Source organism: Astyanax mexicanus, chromosome 16 (genome assembly GCF_023375975.1).
Source record: "Astyanax mexicanus isolate ESR-SI-001 chromosome 16, AstMex3_surface, whole genome shotgun sequence".
NCBI classification, from domain to species: Eukaryota; Metazoa; Chordata; class Actinopteri; order Characiformes; family Acestrorhamphidae; genus Astyanax; species Astyanax mexicanus.
Genome location: NC_064423.1, coordinates 16417783 through 16435484, shown reverse-complemented (window position 1 = coordinate 16435484; position 17702 = coordinate 16417783). Strand labels below are relative to the sequence as shown.

At 37.3% G+C, this 17702-nt stretch overlaps 1 protein-coding gene across 5 annotated transcripts in view; it reads right to left on the bottom strand.

Moving 5' to 3' along the window:
* Positions 1-17007, bottom strand: part of eps15l1a (epidermal growth factor receptor pathway substrate 15-like 1a) — a 55143-nt gene extending 38136 nt beyond the window's left edge. For 4 of the 5 annotated variants that reach the window (XM_022669644.2, XM_022669645.2, XM_022669647.2 and 1 more), the window contains exons 1-17: positions 16926-17007; positions 12249-12290; positions 10938-11027; positions 10798-10845; positions 9684-9779; positions 9305-9370; positions 9026-9151; positions 8252-8311; positions 7868-8110; positions 7300-7457; positions 5837-5987; positions 5543-5605; positions 3845-3930; positions 2096-2128; positions 1830-1902; positions 308-469; positions 19-216 (exon numbers count right to left, since the gene is read on the bottom strand). In XM_022669644.2, the coding sequence (XP_022525365.1) occupies positions 19-216; positions 308-469; positions 1830-1902; positions 2096-2128; positions 3845-3930; positions 5543-5605; positions 5837-5987; positions 7300-7457; positions 7868-8110; positions 8252-8311; positions 9026-9151; positions 9305-9370; positions 9684-9779; positions 10798-10845; positions 10938-11027; positions 12249-12290; positions 16926-16952 (1722 nt within the window). In that variant the 5' untranslated portion in view covers positions 16953-17007. The remainder of the gene's footprint in view (positions 1-18; positions 217-307; positions 470-1829; positions 1903-2095; positions 2129-3844; positions 3931-5542; positions 5606-5836; positions 5988-7299; positions 7458-7867; positions 8111-8251; positions 8312-9025; positions 9152-9304; positions 9371-9683; positions 9780-10797; positions 10846-10937; positions 11028-12248; positions 12291-16925) is intronic. The other variant, XM_022669646.2, reaches the window with a different exon arrangement.
* Positions 17008-17702: the final 695 nt, after the last annotated feature.

Below are 17702 nucleotides of genomic sequence, written 5' to 3'. Positions count from 1 at the left end.
CTGTAGTAAAACACTTACCTGGTTAATCTCGTCCTGTGTAGCCTTCAGGGACTTGATGATGGTCTCCAGCTGGATCTTGCCAGCGTGAAGACTCTGCTCCAGCTGGCTCTCCTCCTGCTGCAGTCGGCTCAGGTCTGCTTTGGCTCGACTCAGCTCCTCTTCCTGGTTTAACAGGTCAGACTCCTGAGAATGGATCTGGGTCTGCAGAGAGGTGATCTGGAAAAAAATTATACAGTCTATTAGTCTTCAGTAAAAGGAGGATCAGCACTTCTGAAACTTTCCTAAAAAACATTAAAGTTCAGTTTACCATTTGGGACTCCTCCTGGCATTTCTGACGCACTTCATTGAGCATGTCTTCCAGCTTGGCCTTCTGCTGGTCCATCTCATCCAGTCGGTCCTGAGCATCTTGTTTCTGGGCTTCCAGCTCCTGCAGACTGCACGTCTCCCGATCCAGATCATTCTGCATCTCCTAAACATCAAAACCAGCAAAGAGTTCGGGTTTAACAGAGTCTGCTTAGGAAATGATCTGATATTTAATGATGAGGCTGATTTTTACAGAGTTTTCACACAGATTTTAAATTAGTTAAGGTTGTACATCACCAGCATGTACACAAGGAGATTTTAATGACCATATGAATTTTAAAACAGTGCAAACATGGGCAATAAAACCAAAAATTAACTAGTCTATAATAGAAAATTGATTATTGTAGACCTAGAATGAATCAGGCCTACAATTTTAATAATAAAATGTGTGTAAGATCCTGAGAGCTCCATTGTGTAGGCTTAAAGTATTGAATTAACTCTGAGCTGACGTATTTGTTCGCTCAAAATAGATTTTCTCCATCAATAAATAGAAACACAAAGATTTGTAGAGCAAATTTCCATGACATTCTGGGTATTTTTATTTTTCCAAAACTTATCCAGGCCTGGAAATTGCTATTTTCAAATTCTATGACTTTTCCAGGTTTTTCATGACCATACGAACCCTGTGTTAACATTCAAGTTACAAGAACTCTCCTACAAACTCATGAATTTTCTAACTGTCTCCAGTCTGACCAGAAGAGGACAACATGTAAATTGGTTCCTTCCAAAGTTTCGTCCTCCTCCAGCTCTAAGGGAGTTTTTCTTTGCCTCTGTTGCTCATTCTGTCTGATTCTCTTCTTGCTAACACATTTCTTAATTTGATTTGATGAGGCCAAACTAATGAGACAAGACAGGTTCCTATCCCATGATTTTTGTAATGTCAGTGTATTACTGCACATTGTTCATTAAAATAATCATTCATTAATTGTAATCAAGGAAATCAGTCAAAAAGTTTCATTAATCACGATACTGATATAATGTTAAATTGTGCAGCACTGTAACTAATTAAAAGTATAATCTATAACAAAACACACACACACACACACACACACACACACACAAAAGAGTTTTTAATCTGCATATAACAGTTGTCAGTCTCTATTACAGACGCACTCTCACAAGTATTGAGAAATTCTCTTTTCTAGATCCCTGAGTGCCCTCTTCTGGCCAGGCTGTGTTCAACAATTTACCAAAAAGTTTTTTTTGTTTTTCTAGTTCTGATGCAGAAAATTATAAGAATTTTATTTTGCACAAAGATGAATAACGGTTTTGTGCAAATTAAAATAAAGTCCTAATAATTATTAAGTCCTAAGAAATTATTAGGATTTCATTTTAATTTGCACAAAGATAAAAAATGGTTTTGTGCAAAATAAAATAAAATTCTAATCATTTCTTGTGTGCTTGCCAAGCATCATATTTTACATGCATATCATGCATCCCTAATAGAACATTATATAACTTTTTACCTGGACTTCAGTAGTTTTGTGTCGGATGGCCTCCTCTGCTTCTCTAATGTCCTGTTCCAGAGTGTATTTCTCCCTGATGGCCGCAAACAGATACAACAGCACAGAAAGACAGACAGAAAGAAAGCAGGAGAAAAACACATCAAACCTTTTCAGCCAGTAAAGAAATCGCTCAGATTTAATCAGCCAAATGTGCCTCCTCCACACAAGCACCATCATCCCATCATCACTAAAACTAAAACCAAAAGAGCTGAGAGAGAGAGTTTTACCTGAGCATGTCCCAGTGAGTAAAAGCGAGTGTGCTGTGGCAGCATGAAGAGTAAGTGGCGAGAACAAAAGATTTCATAAAACACACACACATTAAAGGAGGTGGGTAGAGGGAGGTGAAGATGAGGCTACGTTTGGCAGTGAGGGGGAAAGACTTGTCCACCACCAGGAACAGGCGCTCTGCTTTACCTTTCCTTTTTACCTTCCTCGTGTGCATTTTAGCCGCAGCTTGCGTTAATGTACAAACATCTCTACAAAGCAACCAGTTCAAAGGGACACACTCACTGTGATGGCAGGAGGAGGCATGAACCTGTACTTCATGATGATGGACAGTCAAAATAAACAAAATCAACATAAACACACTTCATATTATGGACAGAATATTTGGCAGCCAAAATGACATGTCCAGAAACGGCAAAAAAAAGTTTAGTGTTTGGCTATATATATGGTATTTTTCGCACTATAAGGTGCACCGGAATACAAGTTGCATTATGCGACACTAGTAAGGAACAGTGGTGTCGCCATGTTTTCCTTCCAATTCAGCAGGTATCTCAGCTAGGAGGCAAAACCTGTGAACCTAAGCTAAGTAAACAAAACTGTAATTCTTTAAAGAAAAAAAAAAATTATAATTTTAAAAATGTTTTTTAGTCAAACGAGCGCTGGATATCAATCTCTCCTGTAAGCAACTTTTTTGGGTGAGTGAAGCACTTCTGTTTATTTACAGTAAACTTAGACTTCTAGATTTCCACTAAGGCAGGGTGCAGCAGGGAACATTTTATATATATATATGTTGGTAAGTAAAAGGAGAGAGCATTTATGCTCTACTCACATTAATTGAATGTTATAAATTGTTTAGCACCATTTTTCACACATAACTGTCTGTTCTCCAGCTAAAAGATACAATCTGTGATAGCAGTACGGTAAGATGAGGTAACTTAGCTTTAGTGTTTTTTTATAAACCAAAAAAACTGTCATTTTAAATGTAAGTTACATGTGACTAGAGATGCACGACTGGGGTAAATGTATGATTAGAATAGCTCTGCTGTTCATAAAAGTATAATTAACTCCAACAACCACGGATTATATTAATAAAAACATTAGACATTAAAATGAATGTGGATCATGTGTAATGAAAGAAGCAACGACTTCAGTTATAGTTATAGTAAACTAGCTAGCTACAGTCTGACCGTGGCAAACTGTCTGAAGAGCAAACTGAAACTTATGTGAGGTTGGTGTGGTGCAGTGGATAAGACCACCGCCTGCCAGTGAACTACCATGTGAGAGACTGGGGTTCAATTCCCGTTCTGGGTGACTATGCTGTATTAATTTATATACAATTATTTTCTAACAGCGAAATTATGACTACATTTTTGGGTCTTACATTATATATATTGCGGTCTAAAAAAAGTTAAATTTGACTTTTAAAATGGTGCAAGAACTGTGTAGAATTTAAAAAAAGGTACCAAAAAAGGTATAAATTGGTTATCGGTACCAAATTCAAAGTATCATACCGGTACCGGTATTAAAAAATACCGGTACCGGTAAAAAAAATTCGATACCCAGCCCCAGTATTAAAGACCCAATGGGATCTGACATCATACAAAATTGCACTCCTTACCATGTCACTAGGAGTTCTTGGGCAAGACTCTTAACACTACTCTGGGCCTCCGCTTTAATAGGAATAGCCTTGTAATTTGCCCTGAATAAGAACGTCAGCTAAATGCTGTAAATGTAATGTAATGTAAACATACCTCTGCAGCTGAGCGATCTCCTGGCTGATATCATCCAGCTCCTTGATTCCAGTAAACTCGCCAGATCCCACAGAGCTGGAGCTGTCCTAAAAGACCACAGAACACACACACACACACAAAAGTTTATACACTACCTTTCCCACAAACATAAACCACCACAGCTCCACACAAACAGAGGGGCAGAAGAACACACGGGAAGCCACCACGATGGGAGAAGAGTGCACAGGGTGCTCGGGCTCCACCTTCACGTTCCACACACTGGGAAGGTAAGGCACATCACCATTCACAGCAGCACCCACTGGGCTTTCACAAATGCTTTTCAGCACGCCACCTCTGCTAACAGGCCACCAAAAGCATTTGTTTATATTTCTATGTACGTTTTCTGTGTGTAAATGTTACATACCCACAACTTGAACATTATTGCCTGATGTAAGAAAAATACATCAGCAGCATTAAATACGGAAAAGAGAAATATTTCATGAGATTTCTCCCATTTCTACCAGTAAACCACCACACAGCTTAAGGAGAACATGTCAAAAACGTCAAAATTCTATTTATCGATTTTTTTTTCAATTTTCAAAGCAAATCAAGAAAATCAATACTATCAATACTATCAGTCTTAACCAAACTAATCATCAAATAAAAGATAATAACACCAAGAAAGAAATGTCAGATTGCAATTGCAATCTATTTGAAAGGAAAATAAAGGTTACCAGGACCAATAAATTATCAATACAAATTTAGACTGATACGGCCAATATATATTGAGCTACACATAAAGAAGTTTACAACAAATGTGTAATGCAAAATGCAAGACATATGGAGACACACAATTAATTCATGTGAGGAGATACCATAGTGCGAGACAAGATAAATGTTTTGTTGTCAAATGTCACACATGCAGAACTCCTAGTGTCATAGTTTGGAATTATTTTTTTTATAATGTCAGATCGCATTGGGTCTTCAATATTAGGGTTGGGTATCAAAATTTAATGCCCTATTTTTAAAACCGGTATGATACTTTGAATTTGGTACCGATACCCAAATTATACTTCCCCCCCCCCGGTACCTTTTTCTTAATTCTAACCCAAAAAAAAAAACAACAAGCGATAATTATTCTCAAACAATGTATTCATTTACCAGCTGATATGAGTAATCTCAACTCATACTGTCATAATTAGAGACTACCATACTTTTGGATCTTGTTGGAACAAAAACAACGAGCTTGTTTATTTGTGGCTCTTTATTAAGAATGCTGTGTTGGCCAAATTAAATTATATTAAATTGTTATATTAGTGGTGTCAATCACTTAAAAAATTCTGTATTATTGTAAGGGGACAGTATTAAAAGTGTAGTGTGGTTTATGTCTGGCAGACTAGATCATTTTTACTGTTTTATACTATCTCAGGGTAGAGTGAGAAGGGACAGGGAGAGAGAGAGAGAGAGAGAGAGAGAGAGAGAGAGAGAGAAACATTACAATGAAATTCTGTACAAACATTTTCTTTTATAGGTGACATTGTCGATTATGTTTACTAATCTTTGCAGCCCCAATTTGTAGCTCAATAAATATTGTTAGTATTAGTCTAAATTGTTAACAATGTATCGTCCTTGATAACCTTTATCTTACTTCCAAATAGCACTGCAATCAGACATTTCCTTCTGGGACTTGAATGAATGTGAATCAAAAGATTAACTCACTCTGCGCATCTCAGTCAGGGCTGCCATCTCTGAGCCCACCGGCGTCATATAACCAGACATATTCTGCAACATAAGAAGACAGAGTTCAAATTGATCACATATATTATGCACACATCCATTCAAACACCTTTAATGAGGAGAATGCAACACCAGTACTGTGGAGTGTAACAAATGTACAACTTTTTTTTATGTCCTTGATTTAGAGTTAAATAACACTGAAAGAAACGATAAGAGATAAGACAGAACAGTGTTTATTTGCTCATGTGCTCAACACCATTGCACACAATTACTCACAGGGGTGCCCCTCTCTGAGGGTGGGATCATTTCCGGGGTCAGGGCTTGTGGAGGGTCCAAGCCTTTACTCACTTTCTGCTGGATGAAATGCATGGCCAATGCAAACTGCTCTCGGGTCAGCTTGCCCATCTGCCTAGTGTCTGCCAAAGCCCTATATATGAGTAATAATAATAATAATCATCGTCAGACTGCAAGTTAAACATAATACAGGTCATTTAAACTGTGAAATTGATTATTAAAGAGTGGAGAATCAACTGCAAGTATTTATACACTTTAGACACTAATACTGGGGGGTATACAGCTTCATCTGGGATATAGGGGTATTGATTTCCTGCCCAGTATGTGGTATGATGGTTTTTTTTTTTTTTTTAGATAATATCATACTTTGGCACCACCAAAAGCATATTTGTAGATCTCAGGAGCTAACGTTTAGCCACTTATCATTACAAGCTAACACAGTCTGGATTTGAGAGAGAGAACTGTAGCTTAGCCCTGTTGATTCAAATGCTTGTCTCACGCTGTCCTCAATAGACAATTATCATCTGATATCAGAACAGCACTTTATTCAAAAGAGCTCCTTCTGCTTGTAAAATAGAACAGCAGCAGCAAACGGACAAAGCTTTCACAATTATACACTCAGAAATGAGACAAATGGTAAGTAAAAGATCAGGTAAAAGATCAGACTTTAGATCTGTCTGTGGGACCGCCAAGCTGCAGCAGAACCGACACGTTCGCTAAAGAGCTTACAGCTCTGTTTTCACCAGCTAGTTAAAGTTAGCTATCTTGTATAAGTAACTACAGGTTTAAATCGGATCTCCGGTTGATTCTGCGTTTTACTGAGACCTTAAATATACACTAGGGAAGCACTGGGGAGATTCAATTTGGGGGTTTGTTTGCGGAGGGAGCCGCTGAGAGTCTGACGTTAAGCAAAGTTTAAGGGCGAACTTTACCTAGCACTCAGTGCTACATTTTGTCCTTTGAGTTTTAGAGCTGTAAATTGACTGTGGGGGAAGGTAGGTCACATTCTCTGCTGCAGTGCTGTTTGCCAATCAGAGACAATTTATTTGCATGTATGAATATTTATGAGCAAGAGCCAAATCCTGTCTTTCTACAGGGACCATTAATTCAGTGAAATAAAACAGGCTTATACAGAAACGGCTCACATGGAATTCATTCATACTAGAGACCTAGAAACTAGATATTTTAAAATGAACGAAAAAACAATAGAATGAGACCGTTAAAAAGTAATTCTAGCACACACAGGAAGAAACACACAGCTAACGACGTGTGTGCTATTTTAGGGCTGGATTCGTGTGACACGATCAGATCAGATTTACTTATTTTCTCTCTGATATCCAGTACAGCGTTTCCTGCTGAGCACTATAGTGTAACCCACTGCTACCGATAGACCATCTCCAATAACAACAGCAATATTATTCAGGTTATCTTACTGTATAGCTCACCATATATGTGCCAGAATATTCTGGGGAAGACCAGAGTGCATGAAGATATCTTTGACTTCCTGGCCGCTGACAAAGCCGTCAAGGTCAGCGTCTGTCTTCAGGAAGATGTCATCGTAGCGCTGTCTGTCTGCTGCTGGCACTACCCAGTTCACAGAGTGCTGATATTATTTTAAAAAAAAATCACAGAGAAAACACACTTATTAAGTGTTCAAACTTTGCATTAGAGCTGCACCAAAACCTACTTAGATAAAAAAATGTAGGATTCAAATACGCATGTTTTATTAGAGAATTATTAGAGAAGTTTATGTTAATTAGATGTAGATGACAGATTTAATGTCATTTACTGTCATGACCTATTATTAGTATTTTTTATCTTTCTAAAAGCAATGCATTATTTATTTAAGATGCATTATAAACACTTTGCTATCCCACTGTTATGCAGATATATACAGATAGTATATAGCAGTAAGGAGTGCTAAATGGACATTACATACCCAGTGTACAGTGTTCTACCTGGTGCCTACATTTCTCAGGGTGTTTTAGAGAAAAAGGCACCAGGGCTCCATACCTGTGAGGATTTAATGGTGTGTTTAGGGGAGAGGCTCCCAGCACTGTTTAGAGAATTCATGCTGCCATGGGAGGGTGTGGAGCGTAGACTGTCTTTAGGTGGTGGTGGACTGCCTGGCAGTACAGGGGCCATGCCGGGCAATGAGCCTGCAGATTTCTTTCTTTTGGATGGAGGAATGAGGGAGGAGGGCAGGACAGAGGGAACCGGCTCTTTCTCCAGGGCACGATACACCAGGTGCATGGCCTGCAGAAAAAACAAGGGTAGTTAAACACTTTAAAAATGTATATAAAGAAAACTTGTTATTGATAATATGTGTGAAGCATTGCATTTAATTGAATTTATATAGCACCTTTTGCATATGTACAAAATCTAAAAAGTTCTCACCACTGCAAACTCGTCCTTGTCCAAATGTCCATCTTTATCGATATCACTCAGATCCCAAACCTACGGAAATCATGACATTATAATTTTCTCACTCTCTTCATGTAATCACAAAATATAACTATATTGTCACTGTTACATAAAATAAAGTCTAATCTAATAAAATCTAATACTCTATGTGTGTTGTTTCCTGCTTTTTGTTCACGTGAGAAACAACAAAGTGCAATACAAAACATTTAGCTGAAAGTGTTGTTCCAAACATTACTCCACAAAAAAAGAAAAACTGGAAAATGAGGAATATTTGTGCAGAATAGCCGCGTTACTAACAGCCAGGCTCTGCAGGGTTCCAGCTTTAATGCTACCAGACACAGTAGCTTGGATCTTAAGGTGAGTCACAATGCTAACAAACTATAGCCGGGCTCAGCAGAGGTGAAGCAAGTTAGCTGTGATGCTAACAGCCATCTTTGAAAGGGTTGACGCTGCAATAATTTATAAACGGTTGAAATGGATAGCCGCTGAAAACAAAGCTATTTTATTGATCCCAGATGCTAGTGTTCTAGTGTGACAAATAATGGCAGAAATGATTACATAATGTTCTTTTAACTATTGCCATATTTTTCGCACTATAAGGCACACTTACAATCCTTGGTTTGGAAAATCGTCAGTGCGCCTTATAATCCGTTGGGTCTGATGTATGAATTTACTCACCCAAATAAACATTTTTCAGGATAGAAATCTATGTAGATATAATAGCTAAAACAGAGTAAACCAATTTACCTTTCCTAAAACATCCACAGGCAGCTTTGAGTTCATAAGAACTGGTTTGACCTTTTCACCAGAGAGGAGCCCATTTACTGGTGCAAGACTTTCAAAAATACCGTCAAACTTGCTCTTTTCTTCAGGCTAAAAAAGAAAAACACAGAAACAACGATGTTTACATATGAAGAATGAAGGTCTTGTAGCTTAGGTTATTTAAAAGAGTCCACATATGTGAACATGTGTATAATTCTTACCAGTCAACTTCAAAAGCATTAATAGCATTTAGAAAAGGCTTACCCTAACTGCCCAGTGCCCACAGTCACTTGATGGTGCACCAGTTAAAGAGGGGCTGCTCTGGTCCTTCTGTGAAACAGAACCATTAACATGACGTTTCCTCTGGTTACAGTCACACAGCTATTAACACAGGTACTCACACAGGTACTCACACAGGTACTCACACAGGTACTCACACAGGTACTCACACAGGTACTCACACAGGTATTAACACAAGTATTCACACAAGTATTCACACAAGTATTCACACAAGTATTCACACAAGTATTCACACAAGTATTCAGAGTTGTAGAGTCACTTATTCTGTGACAGAGACGTGTATGAGGAAGAATTAAAAAAATATTATTAAATTATAACACAATAGTAGTTAAATTCCACTTACAAATTTAGGAGGGGGTGTAGTGATGGTTAAACTTGCTAGAGACACATCCTGACCACTCTGTGCACAGGCCACGAGCCGAAGAGCAACATAAAATCCCTGCCAGCATGAACACAGACAGACACAAATCAATAACAATGCCTGCTACACCAGTCATTCATTTATTTTCATCAATAAAGAGTTATTACAGTAATTTTACTGTTTCATTTAAAGTAATTACACAACTGCATAATTACTTACAATGTTTGCACCATAAACTGTTAGTGTTCATTTTCACAAATGGTGTTTCTACCTAGTGTATTATAATATTTTTTTAAATGCTTCAAATCAATACAATGAACAGGTTTTGCTTTAAATCCCTAATTGTTTATTGATGCAATAAATAACCTACTTTTTACAGTAAAAAATAACTAAGCAAAGGATCTGGGGTTGATTCTGCAGTTGGTCAGGTCTAGGTTCAGCAACAATATGTGCTGAAAAAATGAGGTCAGCTGACATTGAATATCGTCGCTGTCCAATGAAAAACACTTATCTCCATTTTTGTCGATTTTTAGGTTACTACATATTTTGAGCAGACAAACTGTCCCTTACACTGTGCCAAAATTTCTTGATGAACGGACCAATATAAACTCTTCAAAACTACCTGAAAGAAACTCTTTTTACATTGACTTCCATTGAAAGTTTGGAAGGTTTTTTCTCTCTCCTGTGAAGTTGCTGTTTTGGAGGTAAGTGTTTTTCACTGGACAGCGACTATATGCTGAACATACACCAGGTTATTCCATCCATGGATTTTTTCTTCCCTGATGGCACGGGCATATTCCGAGACGACAATGTCAGGATTCATAGTGCTTGAATAGTAAAAGAGTTCAGGGTTCAGGGAGCATGAGATCATCATTTTCACACATGGATTGAGAGAGTTCACCACAAAGTGCAGACCTTAACCTCATTGAGAATCTATGGGATGTGCTGGAGAAGACTTTGTGCAGTGGTCAGACTGTACCATCATTAATGCAACACTGGACACCAAAAAACAACATTGTTTTTTTTATACACTATGCATCTGTTATTGCTGACAGAAACATCAACTTTAATAAGTAACTATAATAATCTACTCTACCTGTTTGTCTAGAAATCCTTTTCCATCTGGATCAGCTAGGTCCCAAATCTGGAGAAGGAAACACAACAATCAAATTATGAGTCTGAATGCAATGAATGTTATTTTTCCACTTTTTTATTTAGACTTCCTCACATACTAACCTTTCCCAGAGTGATATCAGGCAGTCCTGACTTCTTTAGGAACAAGGCAGCCTCTGTGGGTCCGACTCTCCCTGTGTTTCCTGGATCCACCTGAGAAAGAAAACACAAATATTACTTATTACCACTTAGTATCATGTTAAATCAACTGGGGTGCAGCTCTAAAAGTTTTCAATTCCAAGTAACCTCATTCTCTACCAGAATTTCCCGAAATCATTCATAATTAAGATCATTCTGACCCACCTGTAGTCACTATTGACATCTTAAATTGAAGTCCACTTACAAAAAAACTGGTTTTGGAAACGGTGGGTCTGCTAGGTGTGCAAAGCTGTAGAGTATGCCCTTTAGTTTAAAGTGTGATCACTTGGTTCATTAATTACCAATGTTTTTAAACACAAAGCAATGTAAACATATATTATAATTATTATTATATATTACATACAGGGATTGGACAATGAAACACCTGTTTTCAGACCACAATAATTTATTAGGGCAACGGACAGTTCTGGTGGAAACAGGAGAGTTGAGGTGCACATTGAATTCTGCCGTGATTTGGGTTTTATGTTTTTTGGATACAATCCGGATTAGCACCCGAACATCCCTTTCAGACAGCTTCCTCTTACAGCATCCACAGTTAATCCTGTTGGATGTGGTTGGTCCTTCTTGGTGGTATGCTGACATTACCCTGGATACCGTGGCTCTTGATACATCACAAAGACTTGCTGTCTTGGTCACAGATGCGCCAGCAAGACGTGCACCAACAATTTGTCCTCTTTTGAACTCTGGTATGTCACCCATAATGTTGTGTGCATTGCAATATTTTGAGCAAAACTGTGCTCTTACCCTGCTAATTGAACCTTCACACTCTGCTCTTACTGGTGCAATGTGCAATTAATGAAGATTGGCCACCAGGCTGCTCCAATTTAGCCATGAAACCTCCCACACTTAAATGACAGGGGTTTCAGTTTCATTGTCCAACCCCTGTATATAAAAATTGCTAAATATAGCATGCATCAGGCTCTTATATAACCTAACAAGTAGGTAACAAAACAGAAACGTAACTAAAGGAATGTTTCTCCATTATGAAATTATGTTCATAGTTTTACTAACACACAACCAGTCCTGAGGTACAGGCTTGTCTCCTCTCTGCTTCAAAACTCCATTATATTTATCAGCTCATTATTAAGCCTTTTATGACTTTATCAGCTTTGTTAGGGCTGGCAAACAATAAGTGTTTGTGCTGGGGTTGTTTTCTAATACCTGGATCTACACCCACTGCATAAAATGATTTAAGACTATTTTTTTTTTTTTTACCTGTCTGTAAAAACTTTCAAACATTGGGTTCCCACTCGACAGCTGAAAATAAAAGAGCAAATGACAGTTAGATTTCTGCATTTCTGCAAAAGACATTGAAAAAGTACACCAATTAGCCACAACAATAAGAAACACTGAGTAGTTTATTGTCTTTGATTGATTGATTCCAATGGTAGCTGTAAAAGGGTGGATATATTAAGCAACGAATAAAGTAGTTTTTGAAACGAATAAAGCATAGGATTCTAAGGCTATGATCACATTACAAGCCACATTGTTCAAATCCGTCTTTTGCTCAGAATGGATTTGGCTGTCTTGACGGTTCACATTCACAAATGTAAGTGATCTGTTTCAGTGTGTAATGAGAAGGAGTCGCTTCTTCACCAACAACAAAAAAAATCATATTTGAGAGACGACTCATAGCTTTATAAAGGTGAAATGATGCGTAAACAGCTCATATGTGGAGCATCTTTTGCTGGAGTGGAGAGTAAACAGCTGGTCTGAAGTACATGCTCAGGTCGAGGAGGTGAAACAAGGCGAGGCGGTTTGCTTTTGCTGTTTTTGCAGCTATAGCCTCACAGCTATATGGGTACAGCTGTGTGAGTACGAGAGAGAAGCATGTAGCTCATGCGTAAAAGCAAAAAGACGCAAGAATTCAGATTTGACCGTTCACAATCATGTCACATGTCCATAGATCGGATACGTATCTGATTTAGGACCACATATGAAAGTGACTCAAATCTGATTTGAAAAATCAGATTTGGCACGTTCACACAGCCATGAAAAAAACAGATCTTAGCCACATTGAGCAAAAAATCAGATTTGAGTCACTTCAGCCTGATAATGTGGACGTAGTATATGACACTTTGTCAAAAACCAATCAGTAAACAAATGCTGCATATAACAATAACCTGATACATCAATACATCGCCATATACTGCTTAACTGTAAACAGTTAAGTAACAGTATTTTAAAGACAGACTACAATACTACTATCTAGCAACTGGGGGTTAAACACGGCACAAAATAAATCATTACACAAGAAATCATTCCACAAACCACTTTCAATGACTTTTTATACATCTCCTAAATCAACTAAATTATGCAGCAGGTTTAAAATGAATCCTTTCATATCTGTATTTAATAATTCTGTTCCTAGATCAGATCAATCAGAATTGCCAGCATTTCCTTTAACACTCCAGCAGAACATCCAGCAGTTTCCACACCCACATGATGGTAATATGAAGACTCATGTTATTGTCCACACTAAGCATCCCACATCAATAATACAAAGAATAAAAATATCCAACACTGCAAAGTATCGTCTTACCAGTGCAGAAATTCAGAAACCTTCTTCCTGTACGGGTTCAGACCCAAGACCAAGTCTCTAAACCCACAGACCAGTCAACACTGCTGATGCTTACAATAAAGCCTAAATAAGATTTTCTGCATTTTTTTTTGTTTGAAAAGAAGGTTAAAAGGGGAAAATAAGGTTAAAGTAAGCTACAATATATTTTATAAAGAATCAGGGTTAGGGATGTACTGATTTTTTTAGCAAGCAAAATTATGACTTATTTGTCTGTAAAAGGCAAAAAAAACACATGGGTTAAACCGTTTGAAATGTTAAAAATTACGGGTACTAAGTTTATATTTTATCTTTATAACTGTAGTTTTGTAATTGCTGTTTCTTTGAAAAGAATACACTTGAAAAATACACTTGAACATTTAATTCATACAGTACCTGTCAAAAGTTTGGACGCACCTTCTCATTCACTCATTCAGTGTTTATTTAATTTATTTATTTTCTACACTGCAGATTAATATTAAAGACATCAAACAATTAAGTTACACATATTGAATTACACACTAAACAAAAAAAAGTATTTGGCCCCCACAATTCCCTAACCTAAACCTAACTGAAATGGGTCATTTGGGATGAGCTGGAGAGGCCCAATGCAACAAGGCAAGCAAACCAATCAACTGGCTAGAGCCCCAAAACAAAGAATGGTTATGAACTGAATGAAATGGCATACTGTGTAAGTACTGTGAAACTTCAGCAATCATGAAGCAGAGTTATCTAACAGAAAGCCAGAAAAGATATAAGGAAAAAAAAGAGAAAGAAAAGAAAATATGATAATTTACATATAAATTCTGTTTTTGTTTCTCGTAAAAATGGTGTGATTTAGCAACAGGTATGCAAGCAACAAAATGTATGGGCAATGTTTAGCAACCTGCCCAGAAGTCAATGCTAGTAATGAACTAGAACATTACTAACAAAATAAAGAACATGAAAACCTGTTCCAGATTCACTGTTTATCGTATTTAATGACGCAACATTGCAACATTTTTAATTTCATAAGACTTGGGGCCCCCAAACATAAAGGTAAAAGCAGCCAAATATTGTTCGGCACCTACAGGAACTCCTTCAACACGCTGAGAAAAATATTCCAGATGACTCTACCTCATGAAGCCACTGAGAAAATACCAAGAGTCTTCAAAGCTAAATGTGGCTACTTAGAAGAACCTAAAGATTTTTGTTTTTTTGTTTTCAAAATAGTTGTTAGATTAAATAATAAATAAGTATTCCTGTATAGCTGTACTATCTTCAATATTATTTAAAATGTATAAAAAGTATTAAAGGGTCTCCTTTCGCTAAAATCCACTTTTTGAAATACCATAGGTCTCTCTGAGTTGTATATGCATTCTGCACAAGAAACTCTTGAAACCCTTAATCTCCATTGTTTGCAGAAGCTAGTAAAAAAAAAATTCGAAAAAATGAGTCGATCAGGAAAAGCAAGGTGTCTACGTCAACCAGTGAATTAGTATTCATGGTCTAGCCCACCTTGCCTCACAACCGCCCACAGGAAGTCCTGAAGGCAGGCAGCCAGGCACATCTCCTCAGACAGGAGCTAACAGTGCTAGGAACAACATGGCAGTTGGTTTATGTATTATTTGAGCAAATATTACAATAGTGATATATGCTTTGCCCAGTAATACAGTAATTTTGTCTATGGAACACCACCACCAGTATAATTAAGATTAGTTGGTGTACCTTTAAAACAGTTCTGTTTACACTAAATAAAAGTAAAAATCCACGCCGGGGTTTGTTCCATGTGCCTGGGCGTCTCAGCCAACGAAGTGTCGGGGTGGATTTTTACTTTCTGGACCTGGACTACCCACCTCTGTGTGTTTACATAGGTTCACATAGAATCTCCGGTGGATTTCATGTTTTACAGAGACTCTACAACTAGGTCAGTGCATTACACATGTTGTAAAGTAACATATGACATTGCAAAAACTGTTATTAGTGTAAACATGTCAGTGAGTGTCCTTCTCACTGCCTCCTGGTGTCCCAGTGCAGTTAGCCAAACAGAGGCGATATGTTTGCATGTAATATATTTATGAGCAAGAACCAAAATCCTATCGTTTCTCCCCCCCAATTCCTCCACCAGATTAAAGCAGTGTTATACCGGATCACCAGAGCACTTTTTTTCACAAAAAACAGCGCACATGACATGGCTTAGCATTTTAAAATGAATAAAAAAACAATGGAATGAGACATTTAATGAAAGTAAGAAAACACACTGAATAAGAAGAGGTGTGTGCAAACTTTTGACTGGTACTGTAAGCTAAAAATCCTTCAATTATTTTATATTTATTTAATCGGTGGAATTTAGATTGTTAGTTAGTTAAAATAAACAATTTATTAAATTAAGCAAACTGTCTTCAAAAAGTCTTCTTATTCTTTTATTTATATTTTTGTTATATTTTGTTTTATGGTTTTCTATAATGTTCAGGGGAACTTATAACGTAGTATTGTTATTTTTGTATATGTCATTTCCTATGCAAGAACTAGCAATTATTGTATTAATATTTAGGTCCATAAGACTCTTGCATAATAATAAAGCCTAGCTAAATACATTTTGAACACTCTACAAAGGAAAAAATAAGGTGGCTTAGTTTGTTAACTAACCAGTTAACCTAACGTTTATAGGTTCCGTTAGCTCCACAGAGAACTGCATGTTATCTTAAGTACCGTTATTCTACAAACTGGTGGGTTCCATAATAATACATATAGGTTAACATAACGCTATATAACCCTAGCTAAAGTGCATGATTTAGAGTCTCCTTTTATTTATTTAAATTCATAGCTACATACTTTAGTTAACTAGTTAGGGTAGCTGTATTAGCTAAAAAGCCCATTATCACACTTATCTTGCGTATCTCCCAGCTCTGCGCAGTTCGGCTGGGCGCTTAGTACGCTAGCTAGTTGTGCTAGCGGCTGAAATGCACATTATGCTGTAAATTTGGCTCATTTCTTAGGCGCACAATAAACAGCGAGTTTAGCTAACTGCCCTGGTATTTAACGCTTGAGATTTTAACATGTCATTTAGCGCTATATTTGCAGGAGCGGTTGTTCTAGTCCCTCCAGGTTGATGTAGCTAGCTGCTGATCTCGGTTAGCCGGTTAGCATCGCCGCTAAATAATCTCTATTCCATTAACGTTAACCGTTAGCTGGCTGGCTAGCTAACTCCCCGCCAGCGCTGAGAAATATGCCGCGTTCAGTAAGCGCCTGTTCGGCAGCTCGTTTACTGCAGCCCGCTGTCGTTGTTTTTTGCAGTAATGCACTCTGCTCAGTAAGTTAGAATAGAATTATAGCGGGTTTTTGGTGTTTATTACCTGAGTGAGGGCGGTGAGCGCTGCCATTTTCCCTGTTGCTCCGGGAACGGATCGGGGCGCCCTGCACTGCGCATGCGCAACACGGTTCTATTCACATATTATCCGCACAAGATCAAGGACACTACAGTAATACATACACACCACTGTATTCATATTATCCTCAATACTAACACCTGTAACTGATACATCGCTATCATTTAGATTTATACTTAATAATACCCTACATTATTATTAATATTACCAACTATAATATCTAACAATTTAATATGTTTTTGATGTTATACATAAATCAAGGACACTACAGTAAAACACACCACATTAGTATTACCATCAATAATGAAACTCTGTGATTAGCAATTATGTATATGTTACATTCTAAACATACAAGATCAAATACACGCTATTAATATTATCATCAATAATAACGACTGTAATTAGCTTATTTTTAAAAATATTTTATATAAACAGTGTTTAAAAGTTTGGGAACCCTTTGGCATGTTCTATATTTGTGCATAAATATGACCAGAAACATCATCAGATTTTTAAACTTGCCATTAAAGTACATTAAGAGATCCCAGTTAAACAAATGAGATAAAAAAAAAAAAACATTTGTACTTGATTATTTATTTGTTGAGAAAAATGATCCAATATTACACATGTTTGAGTGGCAAAAGTACTCTGCTTCACCAAAAAAAATATCTCTCACACACTCTAATATTTTGTTGGACTGCCTTCATATTTGATTTTTCACCAAGATCTTGCAGCATTGATGATGGT